The sequence below is a fragment of the Epinephelus lanceolatus genome, chromosome 11, assembly GCF_041903045.1.
Source record: "Epinephelus lanceolatus isolate andai-2023 chromosome 11, ASM4190304v1, whole genome shotgun sequence".
Lineage (NCBI taxonomy): Eukaryota > Metazoa > Chordata > Actinopteri > Perciformes > Serranidae > Epinephelus > Epinephelus lanceolatus.
Genome location: NC_135744.1, coordinates 26366115 through 26382031, shown reverse-complemented (window position 1 = coordinate 26382031; position 15917 = coordinate 26366115). Strand labels below are relative to the sequence as shown.

The 15917-nt window shown below is 40.1% G+C and overlaps 1 protein-coding gene and 1 long non-coding RNA gene across 3 annotated transcripts; one reads left to right on the top strand and one right to left on the bottom strand.

The window, feature by feature from the left end:
- Window positions 1–867: 867 nt before the first annotated feature.
- wasf3a (WASP family member 3a) lies at window positions 868–11156 on the bottom strand. 2 transcript variants are annotated; one of them, XM_033638583.2, is made up of 9 exons: window positions 10949–11156; window positions 7213–7377; window positions 5249–5383; window positions 4982–5135; window positions 4785–4902; window positions 4504–4688; window positions 2565–2786; window positions 2170–2474; window positions 868–2028 (listed from the first exon to the last, which is right to left on the bottom strand). In XM_033638583.2, the coding sequence occupies exons 2-9, from the start codon at window positions 7343–7345 to the stop codon at window positions 1871–1873; spliced, it is 1410 nt and encodes a 469-aa protein (XP_033494474.1). In that variant the 5' UTR covers window positions 7346–7377; window positions 10949–11156; the 3' UTR covers window positions 868–1870. The 2 variants fall into 2 exon arrangements, with proteins under 2 accessions (XP_033494474.1, XP_033494484.1); XM_033638593.2 differs by having other exon boundaries at window positions 7213–7374.
- Window positions 10740–14746, top strand: LOC117264563 (uncharacterized). Its single transcript, XR_004502328.2, has 3 exons — window positions 10740–10860; window positions 14333–14455; window positions 14570–14746. It is a non-coding gene; the product is annotated as an uncharacterized LOC117264563 (long non-coding RNA).
- The last annotated feature ends 1171 nt before the right edge of the window (window positions 14747–15917 follow it).

The window sequence follows — 15917 nt, the reverse complement described above, 5'->3', positions numbered from 1 at the left end:
GTATACTCTTCTATACATTCCACTTACTTTTTGGCTGATGGATGGGTATGCTGTAAACCAGAAAAAGGGGTGGGTATATACCCATGAGTAGATTATGAGACAATGTACCCCTGGGCAGTGGGCACAGATATACTAAGGGCCCCATCACCTCTCCTGCACAGGAGCAAGACACAGACTTTGTAGTGGTTTTGCATCTCTTTGTAGTTGTTATGCATATTTTTTGTGGTTTTGTGTGTCTTTGTGATCATTTTCTGTCTCCTTGTGGTTTTGTGTCTTTTTGTAATTATTTACATCTCTTTGAGGTCATTTTGTGTTTTATTGAGGTAATATTTTGACTCTGAGGTAATACTGTTTCCATTGTTGGTCATTTTGTTTTGCTTTGTAGGTATTTTGTGTCTCTTTGCAGTTCCTTGCATCTCTTTGTGGTCTTCTTGTGTCTCTTCCTGGTCAGTATGTGTTAATATAAATGACATTTTGCTGGTAATCAATCCAAACATTTACCCGTGTTTACCCCCCACTACACCACTGATAGCCTACCTACTCACATAAACTTTAAAATACAGTGATACAGGCTACCTACATAATTTTATTCAGTCACTAAGTGGCATCTCTTATTGGATTATCAGATTGGGCTATGATAAATTAAAAAATGCACAACAGCTACAAGATAATAACACTGTCAGGCTTATTGACACGTCTCCACAATGCCTTGTTGCTGTCATGTGCTCACTTACACAATGTAAAGCTTCTCTACTATGGGATTATGGTGCCCAGATCAGAGATTATGGTGCTACTGAAAGGAGTTTAACTTAAAAAAAAAGGGGGGGGGGGGGGGGGGGGCGGAAAGAAGGAGGAAGAAGAAAACAGTAAAGGAGACAATCACATTATATTCTTGCTGATACTGAAAAAAGTTAATGATCTGTCAACTTTTTCAAGGACACATCACAACAATGGCAGAGCAAAACTGTATTTAGACTCATCATGATTTGTAGCTACTACACATATCGTATTGTGGGGTAGTTGATGGTCACAAATTGAGGTAGTGTTCACAAAACGTCAAATGAAATCACTCATAAAACATTCACATAATATAGGGAGGGGTACATGTAGTCCAAAATATTATCAGGGATGTGTAATTCCATAAAATGATGAAGATAAATGATTCATATTACTGCAGTCATTTTTAAATAGCAGGCGTTTTCAACAGCAGACATTTTGACTTGTCATAATAGGATAAATACAATTGTTCCTTAAGAATACAATAATGGCTTTGTTCTATTTGAATGTCCCAGTAAGTCATGACAGTGTGACAATGAGCCAGCATGCACAGCACCAGGATCCTGAAACTGAAGCAGCTACATGGAATGCAGCCAATCCTTTAATTATTAATACCTGTGCTTTTCCAATTGCAACAAGTCAAAATGTCTCCAGTGAAAAGTGGATGTCAGCTTTATGGTCTACTGCACATTTCAGTGGGTATGGTGTGTTCAAGGTGTCAGTTTGCTATCACGAGAGGACATTTTATTAAAACATACTGACGGTGAGAAAAACAATGGCTCACATTTCATCAGTGGTACAAAACTAAATATTTAGTGATCATACAATTTATCACTTTTTAAAAGCTGCATGCAGTAGATCCCAAAATTCACCTGTTTCAGAGAAATGATGCAAACTGCCACTCACGTCATTTCCTCATGGAAAATGAATGTTGCAGCACATTGATACTACGAGATGACGTAAAGGTGCTTTGGCAGAGGTGGTTTGGTCTGCAGCGTCCACTAGGTGGAGCCAGAGAGAGTGATTCACAGTTCATTTGCACTGAAGATTCAATAAAGCAAAACTTGAGCCATGTGCTTCAATTTATGTTTGGTCAGTCTGACCATTCGTTTTCTTCCAGCTCAGAGTCGTCATCAGAGTCGCTGTACTCCACTGCAATGCGTCGGGACAGGATGGTGGCCACGTCGTTCCCCACCGGCTCCTGCTTGTTCTGCAGCTCCTGTTGCTCTTGAACTTTCTTCAGCTGGATGCCTGATAAGGGCACACACACAATACATGGAAATGTGAAAACATATCATACACCTGAACATACACAGTCAGGTTATAGTTTAAACAATCATGTCTGCTTTTATCCAACAATGCAGAGTACACTGAGCCAGTTCTCTGACTCACCCATGCGGATGGCGGACAGCAGGTCACTTCTCGCATCTCTCACAGGTTTAGTCTCAGCTCTGCCGCCTTCGCTCTGTCCTGCCAGGTGTAAGGGTACAGCTGGGGGAGGGAGAGGTGGAGGTGGGGGACCTGGAGGAGGAGGGAACATGTGTGGCCCTGGAGGTGGTACAGGTGGCAGAGGGTAACCTGGGCCTACGTGCAAAACTCCATTATGTGGTGTTGGTGGTAGCGCACCCAGAGGAAAGCCAAACGCTGTCTGTGCTGATGGGATGGGTGGGCCCGGAGCTGGAGGTAGGGGGAGAGAGCTGGTGGACAGTGAAAGAAAGAGGATTATGTTGCAGTGTAAAATAGATATTACATTTACTTCTTTCTCTGATTATGCAACAAAAACACACTTGTAATCTGCAGGTGGACGTATTGAGCCGTTCATTCGGTCTGCAGCATGCGGCTCTGCTGTGGCGTAGGTTACTCTCTTGTAGTTGACATCAATGCTGTGGTATTCATGCTCCACAGGTGGTGAGGGGTGTGCGTTCCCAGGCACATAATCATGTGACTTGGCATGATTACAAGCAGCGTGGGCAGGCACTGGAGGGATGGGGTAGTCTGGAAGGTCAGGCCTGGATAAACAATGGAAAACAGAGAGCTTCTCATGCTGATGCCTTCACCTATCCAGATGGTGGATTTGTTGTTATAAAATCAGAACTGAACGCTTTACACAACAGAGATATTGCTTTTTGACGCACAAGGTCCTATTCACAGAAAAAGGATCCAACCCCCCCCCCCCCCCCCCCCAATACTGAAGCGCAGTTTAGACTCTATCCCTCCCAAACTCTGTCTCTAATATTGTCTCTAATTTATAGAAATCTCCATTTTGTCTTGATGATCATATTTCTGTCTTTATACAATTTCTTTAAGTTACATTAATGTTGCATTTTTCTATGTTTAAAACTCAAGATTCAGTGGAAACACAGGGACAGATAGACAGAGGACATTCTATATCATCCTTATGATCTTTTATTTTTGGGGTTTTCACAGTATTATCCTGATCATTTTTTTACTGTGGACACACAGGCTTTGTGCATGACTTTCCAGTGCATATAAATCTAGGCAAAAACATTTTATATGCAGTATCAGAAAGAGCAGATGCAACAACCTGTCAGTAACCCACAGTAGCACAGAGCGGACAAACACTGGTTTTGGGGAGGACAATCTGCATTTTCGCATTGGCTACTGTACTGTAGTTCTCCAAGATGCTTGGCACATGGGAAAAGTTTCAGTGGGTTGCAATCTGCAACCTCACCACTGGATGCCACTAAATCCTACACACTAGACGTTAGGGATGTGCCATGTCATCTCCTTCATGATAATACCCGTATAATTGTTGATATGATATAAAAAATTCATATCGTGATACTTGCAATATTTCAACTTGTTGGCATTGACGTCATACTGTTACCCACGGCAACAATAAGCATGTCTGAAAGCGAAATTAGTACTGACTCTGCGGTGGTTCCAAAAAGAGGAGCAGCTTTAGTTGTGTAGAATAAACTGTGGCGTCCTGAATGTTTTATGAACAGCTCCGGACTTCTCAGACTCTTTTAGTGAGTTACCGCTCAGAGGGAACTCATTCAGCAGCTCCTCTGGCAGCAGCACAGTGTCTCTCCCTCTCCTCTCTTGCTGTGCACACACAGGAGTCTGTGTTGTCAAGTGATTTTGTCATAAACCTTTGGTAATGTAATCCTACATGACGCTCGCAGATCGACAAAAAAACTACCTATATGTGAATGTGTGATAGTTCTGGCATCATAACAGCCTGTCACAGGTTACAGCGTGATGATCAGAGGAGAAATGGCTGAGCATTAAGGTCCAGCTGGAAAAAAAAAAAACTCAATCATTTAGGATTTTGATAAAAGAAGGAAATCACCTGTTGATTTATATATATAGATCCCAGGGTAGTTTTTTTTTGTTTGGGAGCTGTTTAAATGTGTAATTTGGGGTAGATATTTTTTATTGTACAATTAATATTGTATACAGAATCTGAATCTCTCTCTGAGTTACTGTTGTTGTTTACAAACAAAAGAAATGAGAGATAATATATATAATAAATTATTATTATTTTATTGCAATTTTATGCTCTTAAATTAAATGTTTTTTTCACTAATTTGTCATATTGTCAAGAATATCATTATTGCAAAAATACCCTGAAATATCGTGATATCATTTTACGGCCATATCGCCCACCCCTAGTAGACAGTTAAATGTTGATTCCATGTAAGAACACAAATTCTGTTATGTGGAGGTTGCACCTCCCTCTGTAACAAACTAAGTACTAACCTGCCGTCTGGGGAGAGCGAGCCCTCAGATGATGCTCCTCGCCGGAGACTCTGTGGATGGCGGTGATCTGGACGAAGCTCCTTATCGAATGCCATCATGTTCCACTCTTGTCTGCGGTTTCGAGCCTTTCTCACTTTCTTCACCTCGCGCTGAAGCGTGCTGCTTTCCACACATCGCTTCTGTTCCTGGGGAATGTGGATAAAGGGACAGAAAAAAAAATAGAAACCCACCTGCCAAATAAATATTTAAGAATAAAGCAGTGGGTAGAGTGTTGCTCTTACCCTCTGCCTCCGCCTCTCTTTCCTCTTTTCCTCTGTGTCCTGAAGCATCTTCTCCTTCCACAGGTCAAAAAAGTATGATGGGTCTGAGTAGTATTTCATGGCATCAGTGGAATCCTCTCTATATTAAAAAAAAAATAGTTTCACACATGAAATGAGACAAGTGAAAATGTGACCTATTCAGATGTTTTGATTTTTACCTGTAGGCAGTGAGGGTGCTGAGAGGAGGAGGCCTGTCGCTGCTGTTGTGCATCTCAGCCACCGAGCCTGGAATGCTGCCTTTGGACAGAACCTGCTGGTCCTGGACAGCAGAGCTTTTGAATGCCTTCCTCATGTTAATGTCCTGAAGAGAGACTACAAAACAGTAAGACAGGGGTTTAAAGTTTAGTACAAAGCATGTGAAAGTGAATGACAGGGTAGAAAATAAGATGTTAAATCAGCAGACAGATGATCTCTGGTGAACTAACCCTCCTCCACGCTGGAGTCCAGCTGGGTGACCTTGACGGCCAAGCGGTCGATGCGGTCCTGGAGTGAGTTGGCGCGCACATAAAAAGTGTTGGCCTCATTAAAAAGCTCCCCAAAAACATTTTCTGCATGTTTACCTGCAACCAGAGTGAAGAAAATGAAGGAAGAAGGCGAGTTGTTGATACACAGAAAGGTGTTTCAAACCTCTGAGGTAAAGAAAGAAGTGCAGCATATTTCATGACACAGAAAAATACAATATCTTATTGTAATTGTACATTTGTTAATCCACTCTATTCTCTGGATTACACATCAGCATTCAGCGATTGGTCCTTGCACATAACAGCATGAGCATGAATGGCACACACGTCAGCCAGCTCAGATCCACTTAATGTGGAAGCTATCATTAGACTGCCCCTGTTTGTGTCTCCGCCCACTCACTCTCCGTCTTATCTGCCTGCGATACGAAGCTTTACGGTAAGCTCTAAGCTCCTGTAACTTCACTAAATCCACCACACGCGCACACACATACACATACACACACTAATCAGAGCATCCATGGGCCAGATGTCCAGGAGTAAATTTGCTTCCCAAAATAGTCACTCTACATTTTTCTCTCGGTCTCAGTGCAGTATTACCTACACAACAAACACACAGGTATGCCAATGCTTATAGATACTGCCACACATCATTAAGCATTTAAACCACTCTGCTTCTGCACAAAGTGGCTCATTAGAGTGTACAGTAGGTAGATGTCAGTACTGATTACAGTGTTGGATAATAATGTACATTAACTCAAACAGTTAGGTGATAATAGCTTTAATGTGTTGTTTTCTTTGGCTTGTTGAAAGCCTAATAATCAAGTGACACCGGGATATATGGTAACCGTTTTCTCATAATAACCTTTCGATGATTATGGAAATGAAGCACTATATACAATAATTTATATGCAGTATAGATTTAATGCATCATGTCATGTAGGGGCATAAGAAAATATTCACACACTTGAGTAATGCGATATTATGTTTTGTGATACTGCTGATTCTCAAACACTCGTATCGTTCTTAAATTAGTAGTTTACATGCAAAGATTTGTGGCAGTGGCTCATTTTGTGCTGTGTTTTTACCTCCAACTGCTTGATAGCAATGTTGTTATCTATCTTCAGCCATTTGACTCTGATATCACAAGCATGTTACAGGGATTGTGATAAATACAAATGCAGATCCTGCTGTTCTGATTGCATAAAGACAGTTAACTTTTTTCCACTCAGAATTGTGCATATGGTCATGTGTTCTTTATACTCTAACATTGTTTCTGGGTGGCACGGTGGTGCAGTGATTAGCATTGTCACCTCACAGCAAGAGGATTCCTGGTTCGAACCCAGGGTGAGTGGTTCATCCAGGTGCTCTGGCTTCCTCCCACAACCCAAAGACATGCAGGTTACTTGGTGACTCTAAATTGCCCATAGGTGTAAATGAGAGCGTGAATGGTTGTCTGTCTCTGTGTGTCATCCCTGTGATAGTCTGGCGACCTGTCCAGGGTGTACCCCATCTAAATGAATGAGTTTTCCTAAAATTAGATTTAAACAAATCACCATATATCACCTTGCCTACTGTATCGCAATATATTAAATCATAACCCCTGTACCATGATACGTATTGTATCACCATATTCTTGTAAATACACAGCTTTCCTGTCAAGGTCAAATCATCTGAGGGCTCACGAGAAAATTCTGATCTGCTGTTGTGTTTATGCAATAACTTCCGACGGCCACAAAACGCTTTGGTTTTTTTGTGTTGTCTTGTTGGGATGACACTGCATCTTAAACAGAATTACATCCCACACTGAATTTGTTTTATGCAAAGTTGTGGTGATTATGCTCCAAAGTTGGAGCAGGTCATGGTATCACATTATGGAAGCATCTGAACATGATTTGACACAAACATAGCTAAACATAAGTAACTCTTACTCAGACTGCTGAGCTGGCGGATGATGGCGGACAGCGTGTTGTTGGTCACACATTCCAGCTCGTTGCCAATCCCGTCAGGCACTGTAGCGTGGCACAGGTGCCGAGGCTGAATGTTTCTCTTGACCAAAGGCATGACCCCCTCTCACATCTCGGCCACAGCACCTGCTGGGGGACAGAGGACAGCTCTGACATCTCATCGTATACCACTGTACAACCTGCAGGGTAAAACTATCAAAACATGAATCTATATTCTATATATAAAGCAACGTCAGTGGTAATAAAGCATGGTGTCTAAATGCATGCAGGTTATGCATTAGTCATTAAGTCAAGGTTTAGCACATGACTGTATTGTTACTGATTTTCTCACTAATAACTACAGTGATGATTTCCAGTATTTCTGTACTTATTCACAATTTGTATTCCCGCTATTCTATTTTGTCTTTGATTATATTAATTCAAAAAGAATGGTGAAAAATATAGAGGACAGCATTAATCAGAATTAAACCTTTCATGATTTTAATTATGATTTGCCGTGTTGAATATTGGCCCACTCGCTGTTGAATGTCACAATTTATCACTACCTGTCAAAGTGGTTCACCTATTGTATGTTATTGGGTTTTTTTGTAAAAGGATGAAACATGCTCAGCAACAGCTGTTTCATTCAGCAAGTTTATTGTGATAAAAGAGGTGTGAAGACAACAGATGTGGCTGTTTTTAAGTGAATTTGCAAGTCACTTTACACTCCTTTATTGAATGGATTTGACACAAGGGATTGAGTGATTGCCAGTAATTATAGGCAGCAGTGAGCCAGCGCACTGGTAACAATAAGAACATCAACTTACCATAACGACCATCATTTTCATATTCTGTGCACTGTGGCAAACAAGTCACAGAGAACCCCTGAATGTGTGAATACCCAGGGGAATACATGGAGCTGCTTTGCTAACAGTGAGAGTAGGAGTTTGGAGCTTTAACATCAAAACGAAGTTCATGTTCTAGCAATTTGAACAAATGTGACAGATGATATGAATCACAAATTCAGGGGTCAATTCTTGTTAACATTCTTTTGGCTGTCTCATCAGTGTATCGCAGCAATTTTCACCTATTAACTGAAGCCTAGCAAGCAGTTTGCTCCTCTTTTTAGATACAGCAGTGACAGAAATAAGATTTTTTCATAAGCAAATCAAGTGCTTGACAGCTACATAAAGCTGAAGTCTGCTTTAAGTGTCAACTGTGAAGTTAACATGAGGGTGTTAACCAAATAATAGATTAGAAGATTTAGCACATAAAAATACTATAAATTATTAGCTATTCGCAAGAAAAGTTCAATTTCCTTTGGCAAAAACAGTTACAAATGCTTCTCCCTTCATCATTATAAAATCCAGACTTTATGAATATGCAAAACATTGTTATTAAATTAAAATATTACATTTGTGTTTTCAGGGTGGCACTCAAGCATCATTTGCAGCAACTTGGGCTCATCTTTGGTGGGGAGGAGTCTGCCTACAGGTGGTGACTGACCATCTGCTGACCTGGTGTGCTCAAAACAACATAGAGCTCAGTGCTCTAAAGACAGTGGAGATGGTTATAGATTTTTCGCAGCCCCACCAGACCCCATCATTCTGTGACATGAGTCCTTCTGCTTCCTGGGCTCCATCACCCAGAATCACAGGTGAGAGCTGAACCACAGGTCGAAAAAGCAAGGCAGAGATAATATTCCCTGCAGCAGCTAAAGAAGTTCAACCTGCCAAAAACAATGATGGTGCACTTATACACTGCCGTCATTTAGTCCATCCTCACCACCATCTGGTATGCTGCTGCAATAAAAACCCATGTTAAAAGCAAATGGCAATCTCTGGGGCTGAAAAATGAAGCTAATGCGAAAGTGCCAAAACTACAGTTCATCGAATGGCTGCTTGAGGCTGGCTCCAAATGTTAAAATGTCCAACTTTACAGCAGAAATAGACACATTTACAGCCAGGTACAAAAAACTGTTTTGGTCTCTATAGCTAATTCCAGCACTCATAACAAAGGGAATAATTTTTTTAATTTTTTTTTTATAACTCATCTGTTTACATTTTTTAAGGCCCAAAGTTAGTCATATTTAAGGGCAGGGCTGCTGTCAGAGAGGTGTCGCTATGCTCTGTGAGTCAGATCCACCCCTCGCTCCTCCACAGCTCCACCTTTTCAACTAAATATGGTCACTTCTGGCTCCAAAAAACCAAGATGGCAACAGCCAAATTGCCAAACTCCAGGCTTCAAAACAGGGGTCCACAAACCAATGGGCGATGTCTTGGTCGCTATATCCATTATTTATACAGTCTATTTGACAGATTTCTACAAAAACATAATTTAATCAGGCATTAGAGGGGGTTGGTATATCTCAAGGACTGCTGTCTCACTTCCTGGTCGCCAAAAAGGCAGGAATGCTGCTCAATGGCTGGTAAACTTTCTATTTTTTGATAAATGTATTTATCAATATTACTATTGGGTGTGTCTGAACCATGACAGGTCCGCTCTGTCTACATCAAAATAAATAAGAATTATGGTTTGAAAACAAGTTTTTTGATTAGCACAAAGAGAACTCGTAGCAGCTTTGAAAAATAAAAAGGCTACTCAGTACAACTGTTGTGAAATTAATAAATATATAATTTTTTGTCAACTGTAGGACATCAACTACATCAGATCTTAACTTTGACATCCATTATGTAAGCTATTGAAGAAAAAAAACAATCACTGGGAGGTTGGCCCATTAAAAAGTTTAATAGTCAAGACTTATATATATTTTCCTAGCCTAATTAAAGACTAAAATTCACGAATAATTCACTTATTCTTAATAATAACAATAAGTGATTTCAATTCAATTCAATTCAGTTTAATTCAATTCAATAGAATTTAATTTATCCCAAAGTTAATTCTTGTGCCAGAGAATGCCTTAGCTACAGTAAAACCAAATACTGTAACAACAATTAACGTTCACAAACCAGTAACAACCGGAGCAACCAGTTGGTTCCCCCGGTCAGGGTCACACACTGGGCCCAGTTTTAAAAACAAGATAGTATTAAATATCAGGCATAATATTCAAAATATACAAGATATAAAGTGTGTAAGCGCAAGAAGCAAAAGCCAGTGCTTAATAGAGTAACAACAGAACTAAGATAAGTACAAGAGTTACTAAAAATAGTGGAAAAATGCAGATTGCGCCTGATAATCACTATATGATATATGATATGATAATGAGAAGTAGTATTGGACATGATTTTGATTTTGAGAACATGATATTGCACTACACTGACAAGTGATCATGATATTTAAGAGTAATATAGCACATTATGTTGAGAAAATATTGCAGTGTACATGATGCAAAAGTTTTAGTGCATCTATTTAGGTGAATATTATTTTGGTATATCCTTTTTGTTATTGTAATTTTTCTATACTATATTTATGTTCTTGAGTTAAACATTACTTCACCTACATTTTATTGTATGCACCTGATATGGAAATTTCCCATGATGCCCTGCGTGACCGTTGAAACCGCACCGCACAACTTCATGCTAGCAAGATGGTACGTTGCTGTGGAGGCTGTTTGAAGCTGTCAGTCACAAAAGTTTGTTCTCCATGACAGAAAATGTTAACATCTAACAGCAGGTAACTTTTTCAACACACAGACACCAAACATGAGACATAAAACAACATGTCAGACGATGTTAAAAACACAGTTGTACATCCATCTTACCATAGAGTGGCCGTTGGGTTAGCTTGTCAGCGTGCGGTGTCTCCCACGTCAGCACGCCGGCAGGGAGCTCTCAAAGTCGGGTCCAAGCAGTTTTATCCAAATTAAACAAACTCTTCGCTGGCCTGTCGCAGTCGTGTGTTGTCCATTGACAGTAGTCATCTCTGCAGGGCGGAGTTCACTGTGAAAACAAATCTCTCTGGTCCAAATCACAGCTTGAGCCACGAGGGGATTTGGCCAGCAGATTTACTGCCGTCATCCAATCACAGTCATCATGCCAGCCGTTTGACATCCAGTCACAGCTTTATTTTTAGGATGTATTAATAAGTCCTATTTTTATAAACTATAAGTCACTAGCTGCCTTCTATAAATGGGATATTAATATAAAAATGTCCTATTATTAATGTCAGGATCTAATCAAATCAAATGTGCATGTAATTAATGCTTTCATCATCGATTATTGTGTTGATGAGGGCCTGTTTTCTGTCCATTAGCTGAGTTATCATTGATTCTTGCTAGAAAATAGTGAAAATGCCTATCAAAATCTTTCCACAGCACAACAGGAAGTCTTAAAATCACCTGTTTCACCTGACCAAGAGTCCCAAACCACAAAATATTCAGGTTACAGTATGATTTAGCACAGAGAAAATCAGCATTGACACTTTTCTGCCGGTTTCTTCAATTATTTTTCTGCCAATCGACTGATTACTTAACTAATAGCTTCATCACTAAAAATTAAATGCAATGCAGCGTTTAATTTTTGCTAAATGTTCTGCAAATGTCCACCTTGTTCTGCAGAACCTTTGCATTTCTCCTCTGCACTCACACATCTTCCTCATGTACTGCATCTGATCAAAAATGTGTGTTTTCTATTTAACCTTGTGAGAACTTTCCTCAGTTCTCCCCGATTCCTGTTTGAAACCATCCACTCTGCATAAACAGCAGCACATCAGTCCCAGTCGGTCTATTACCATCTTAGTGGGCATGACCTGGATTAATAGTGAAAAGAGACACTCAGCATTTGATTTGAAAGCCACACAAACAGACACACACACAGACACACACACACATACACATACACACTGCTCTTTTCTCACAGATGGCATCATCTGGATTGCGGGAGGGACAAGTGTAACCCAGATATGGGGGCTTAAATCTTAATAAGTAGCACGCCATGATACCATAACTCATGGTTGTTACAGGAGCATTGCTTTTTTTCCACAGAGACATTGTTTAATGCAGCTACCCTATCTATATTACAGATGGGTTTACAAGGCAAGTTAACTCATTTGCATGAGTGTGAATTTTAAGCAGGCAAGCACGTTATTTACATTATACCTTTCAAAACAGAAGCATGTTACAGGAGGAACAAAGGGGCAAAAGATGGATGCAAGAGACAGTACAGAAAGACAGGAAGAAGTACAGGTACAATACACAAAATTAAAGTTATAAATTCAATAGAAAAATAAAGATGTGCACAGATTTAGCTTCTTTTTAGACCTTGCAGGAAGTTGTTCTGGAGTCGAAGAGCCAGGCTGTTTCTCTCTGTTTCCAGTCTTAATGCTAAGCTAAACTACACTAACAGCCTCCTGGCTCCAGCTTCAGCTTTACCATACAGATGTGAGCATGGTCTCCATCTTTCTCTCTAACTCCCAGCAAGAAAGCTAATAAGTGTATTTCCCAAAGTGTTCCTTTACTGAAGGGCCTGGCCATGTAATTCTTTGTATGTAAGAAGGAAAATTTTAAAATCAGTCCCTAAAAGTGACAGGGACCCATGAGGAGAAGCTTAAACTGGAGTAACATAACAGGCTTTTGATCATTACCTTTTTGATCTTAAGACTTAAATCGGGGTGCAGATGATGAGTTGCATACTTTTCCCATGCATGTACAAATCATAAAATTCAGTGACAGAAAGATCAGAATAGCCTCTCATTAAAATTATAGCTCCAAAGCTTTATTTGACCGTAAGTACAGTATATGTATCAGCACAAAACTGATTACAGTAAGTCAGTGTCATGGTCAGCCAATTTAACAAAATAACACCCCCACAACATTTTCTATTTCTGATTGTCTCTTGGTACAGGTACTCTTGATGGCATTAGTTTACTGTTAAGCCTGGAAGCAAAGCATTTCATTGAGGGGTCTTCCATATTTCAGACAGTGCCATAATCTCTTGGCCAGCTCAGAAGTATTAACCCCAATACAGTACTTACCCTCCCCATTATCACCATCATTGACCCTGCTGGTATCACACAATGTTGCCAACCACCAGCTTACCCACTTAGTGCACACCGGCCCAAACACTAACACCTCTATCATCCATTACACACAGACGCCCAGACTGCCTCTCCTCTGATATTTGTCCTCCTATTATGGCTTTCTAGTCCTACTCCATATTGATCACTGCCAATGCCTTGCCAGTTATTACCTAGTGAGTGAGTGAGTGCCGCATACACACTTATACACACTGAGCTGTGCCATGAACATCAGTGTATGAATCCTGAACATTCAGTTTTCATATTTCATGTTCATGTTAAGCTTTAAGATTAGAATAATACTCCACACTGTTTTACAGTATCAAAAGAATGGCATGTTGTGTAGTGTTATTGTTAAAATAATGAATAACCTTTAAAGAGACACATCGTCTGTTGAGTCTGTAGCAAAGTGGGAATAATCAGACAAGCACCCGCAGGTGAAGAAGTGACTCAGGATCCCTTTACTTGTGGTATCCATGTCTGGCAGACTCATGAAATATTAAAATGCTTCATTCATTGTGGTGGAAACTTCAGTCTGTGGATTTAGGTCTCATGCACACGTGCCAGTATTTTATTAAAGGGGCAGTTGCAGTTTAGTTTACTCATCACAAGGAGGGAGCTCTCTAGAATTTGAGAAAGACAACCTGATGATATCATCTCATTTAATGAAGTTGAATCACAAGTTGCATTGTCGAAAACGAAGGTTTAAGCATTTTTTTCAAGCTTGATCAATGCTGTGGACTGAAGGTCAGGACATCTCGGTCTCCCCTGCTTTAATTTTCACATTTTTTAAATTTGTCATTTGTCTCCCAACTTTATGGAGTAAAGTCAAGAATTACATAGGGCTGTGTAAGTTGTGAATTTATCCGTTATTAGGTGCAAACTTAGAGAATAAGGTCACTGCTGTTCTTCACCTTCACTTTTCACTTAGTGCCATCTGTTGGTTATTGTTGGTAGCAAAAGTGAATGAGCAGTTCATCCATGGGTTAAAATCTACCTCCCTTTAGGTGTTTGTAAGAATTTCTAAATGTCATGAAAGACAGTTGACTTGTAATTCTTGTAGGGTGATATGTGATATGAGGCTTGCACAAAGGCAGTTATGTTTAAATTAATATGTTCCTTCATTGAATAGATCCTGCTGCTCATCGGCCATTTGAGCGATGAAGAGGAAGTTAAGGAGCAGCACTTGAGTTAACTGTTGAGTCCTACTCTTCCCCTCAGACAGCCAGAAATTCCAGACAACCAGAGATCCCAGGTGAGAGATATGCCCTGGAAAGAACTGAATAACCCATAGACACTTCAATAAAAACAGTTATTAAACATTATATTAATGTAATACCATTAAAAGTGCATTTTATTTTATTTGGAGATGTGACCATAGACTGTATAAAAGAAGTCGACATAGCCACCGTGATGTCACCCATTGCCGTGTGGATTCCCATTCTGGATTCTGGATTCTGGATTCTGGATTCGTGAAGCCAGAAGTGACCATATTAAGATGAGAGGGTGGAGCTGTGGAGGAGCGAGGAGTAGATCTGACTGAGAACCTGAGCACACCGCTGTGGTAGCAACTTGTCAATCACAAGGTAGCCACACACTAAAGAATACCTTTCTTTATCATCTATTTTACTTTAAATAGGCAGCCTGTCCTCATTCTAAATTCATGCAAAACTGCAGCTTTGTCAGTGATCTAGGCGTTAGATAGCGACACACAAAGGCACCTTTCACGGCGGTATAATAAACACTAGGTGGTGGCAGTTGTTGACGCAGAAGCCACCAACTGAAGTTGTCAAATACCTACGCTAGGTCAGTAGACTTGAATCTGGGGACTGAGACCATGAACTCGACGAAAATGTTTACTGAGGTATTAAATCAAGTGAGAAGTAGGGTCATTTACGCATAGGTTTGCACACAATCTGATTTCTTTTTTCAACCAGTGACGGTGCCTCCTGCTGGCCAATAGAAAGATTGCAGGTTTAAGGCACTTCCGCATTGGCTTCACTTTTCAGACCAGCAGATAACCCCCTTGGATATGACAAAACAATGCCAAATAATGGGCCTTGCTTTTTTCAGAGCTTTCAACCATTTCACATCATCCTCATCCTCATCAGCATAAGCAGTTTGCTATGTCATGTCTCAATACCTGTTATAATGTCATCCATAGCACTTCTCATCCATGTTGCCTTAGAGTTCAAACTTCTAAGTTCTTTCTTAAACTTGGGGTTCACTCAGAGTTCACCATTAATGTTTTTTTTAACTTGCCCAGTAAGGCAGGTGGATCAGGAATGTACTTGCCTGCAGTCATTTTGTACTTGCCCTGATACAAATTGTTTTATTTATTAGACATCAGATAACTTGGACTAAATTTAATTGTCATCTTGTGACCTTTAAAAACTTGACTTGACTTTATCTGCCTTGTCCTCAAACATGTGGCAAACTGCACCATACACAGTTTTGTCCACATCCTCTAACGCCATCCAACTAAACTCCTTTTCCAGCTTAATTAAAATGCTCAGTTGTGCTTTAGCTCATAAATTTTGTCTTTAAACACTGCTGTTTTCTCACAAGTGCCCAAGTGGTACATGTGCAACTCTCAACAGAGCTTTTTTTGGGTGCTTTCAGCTGTATCATTTGTATTGTTTGGGGGTTTGTTTAGTTGTCTGTTTATAGCTGAAGTTCAGTCAATTGATAGAAAGAATTATTTCTATAAAGATAGT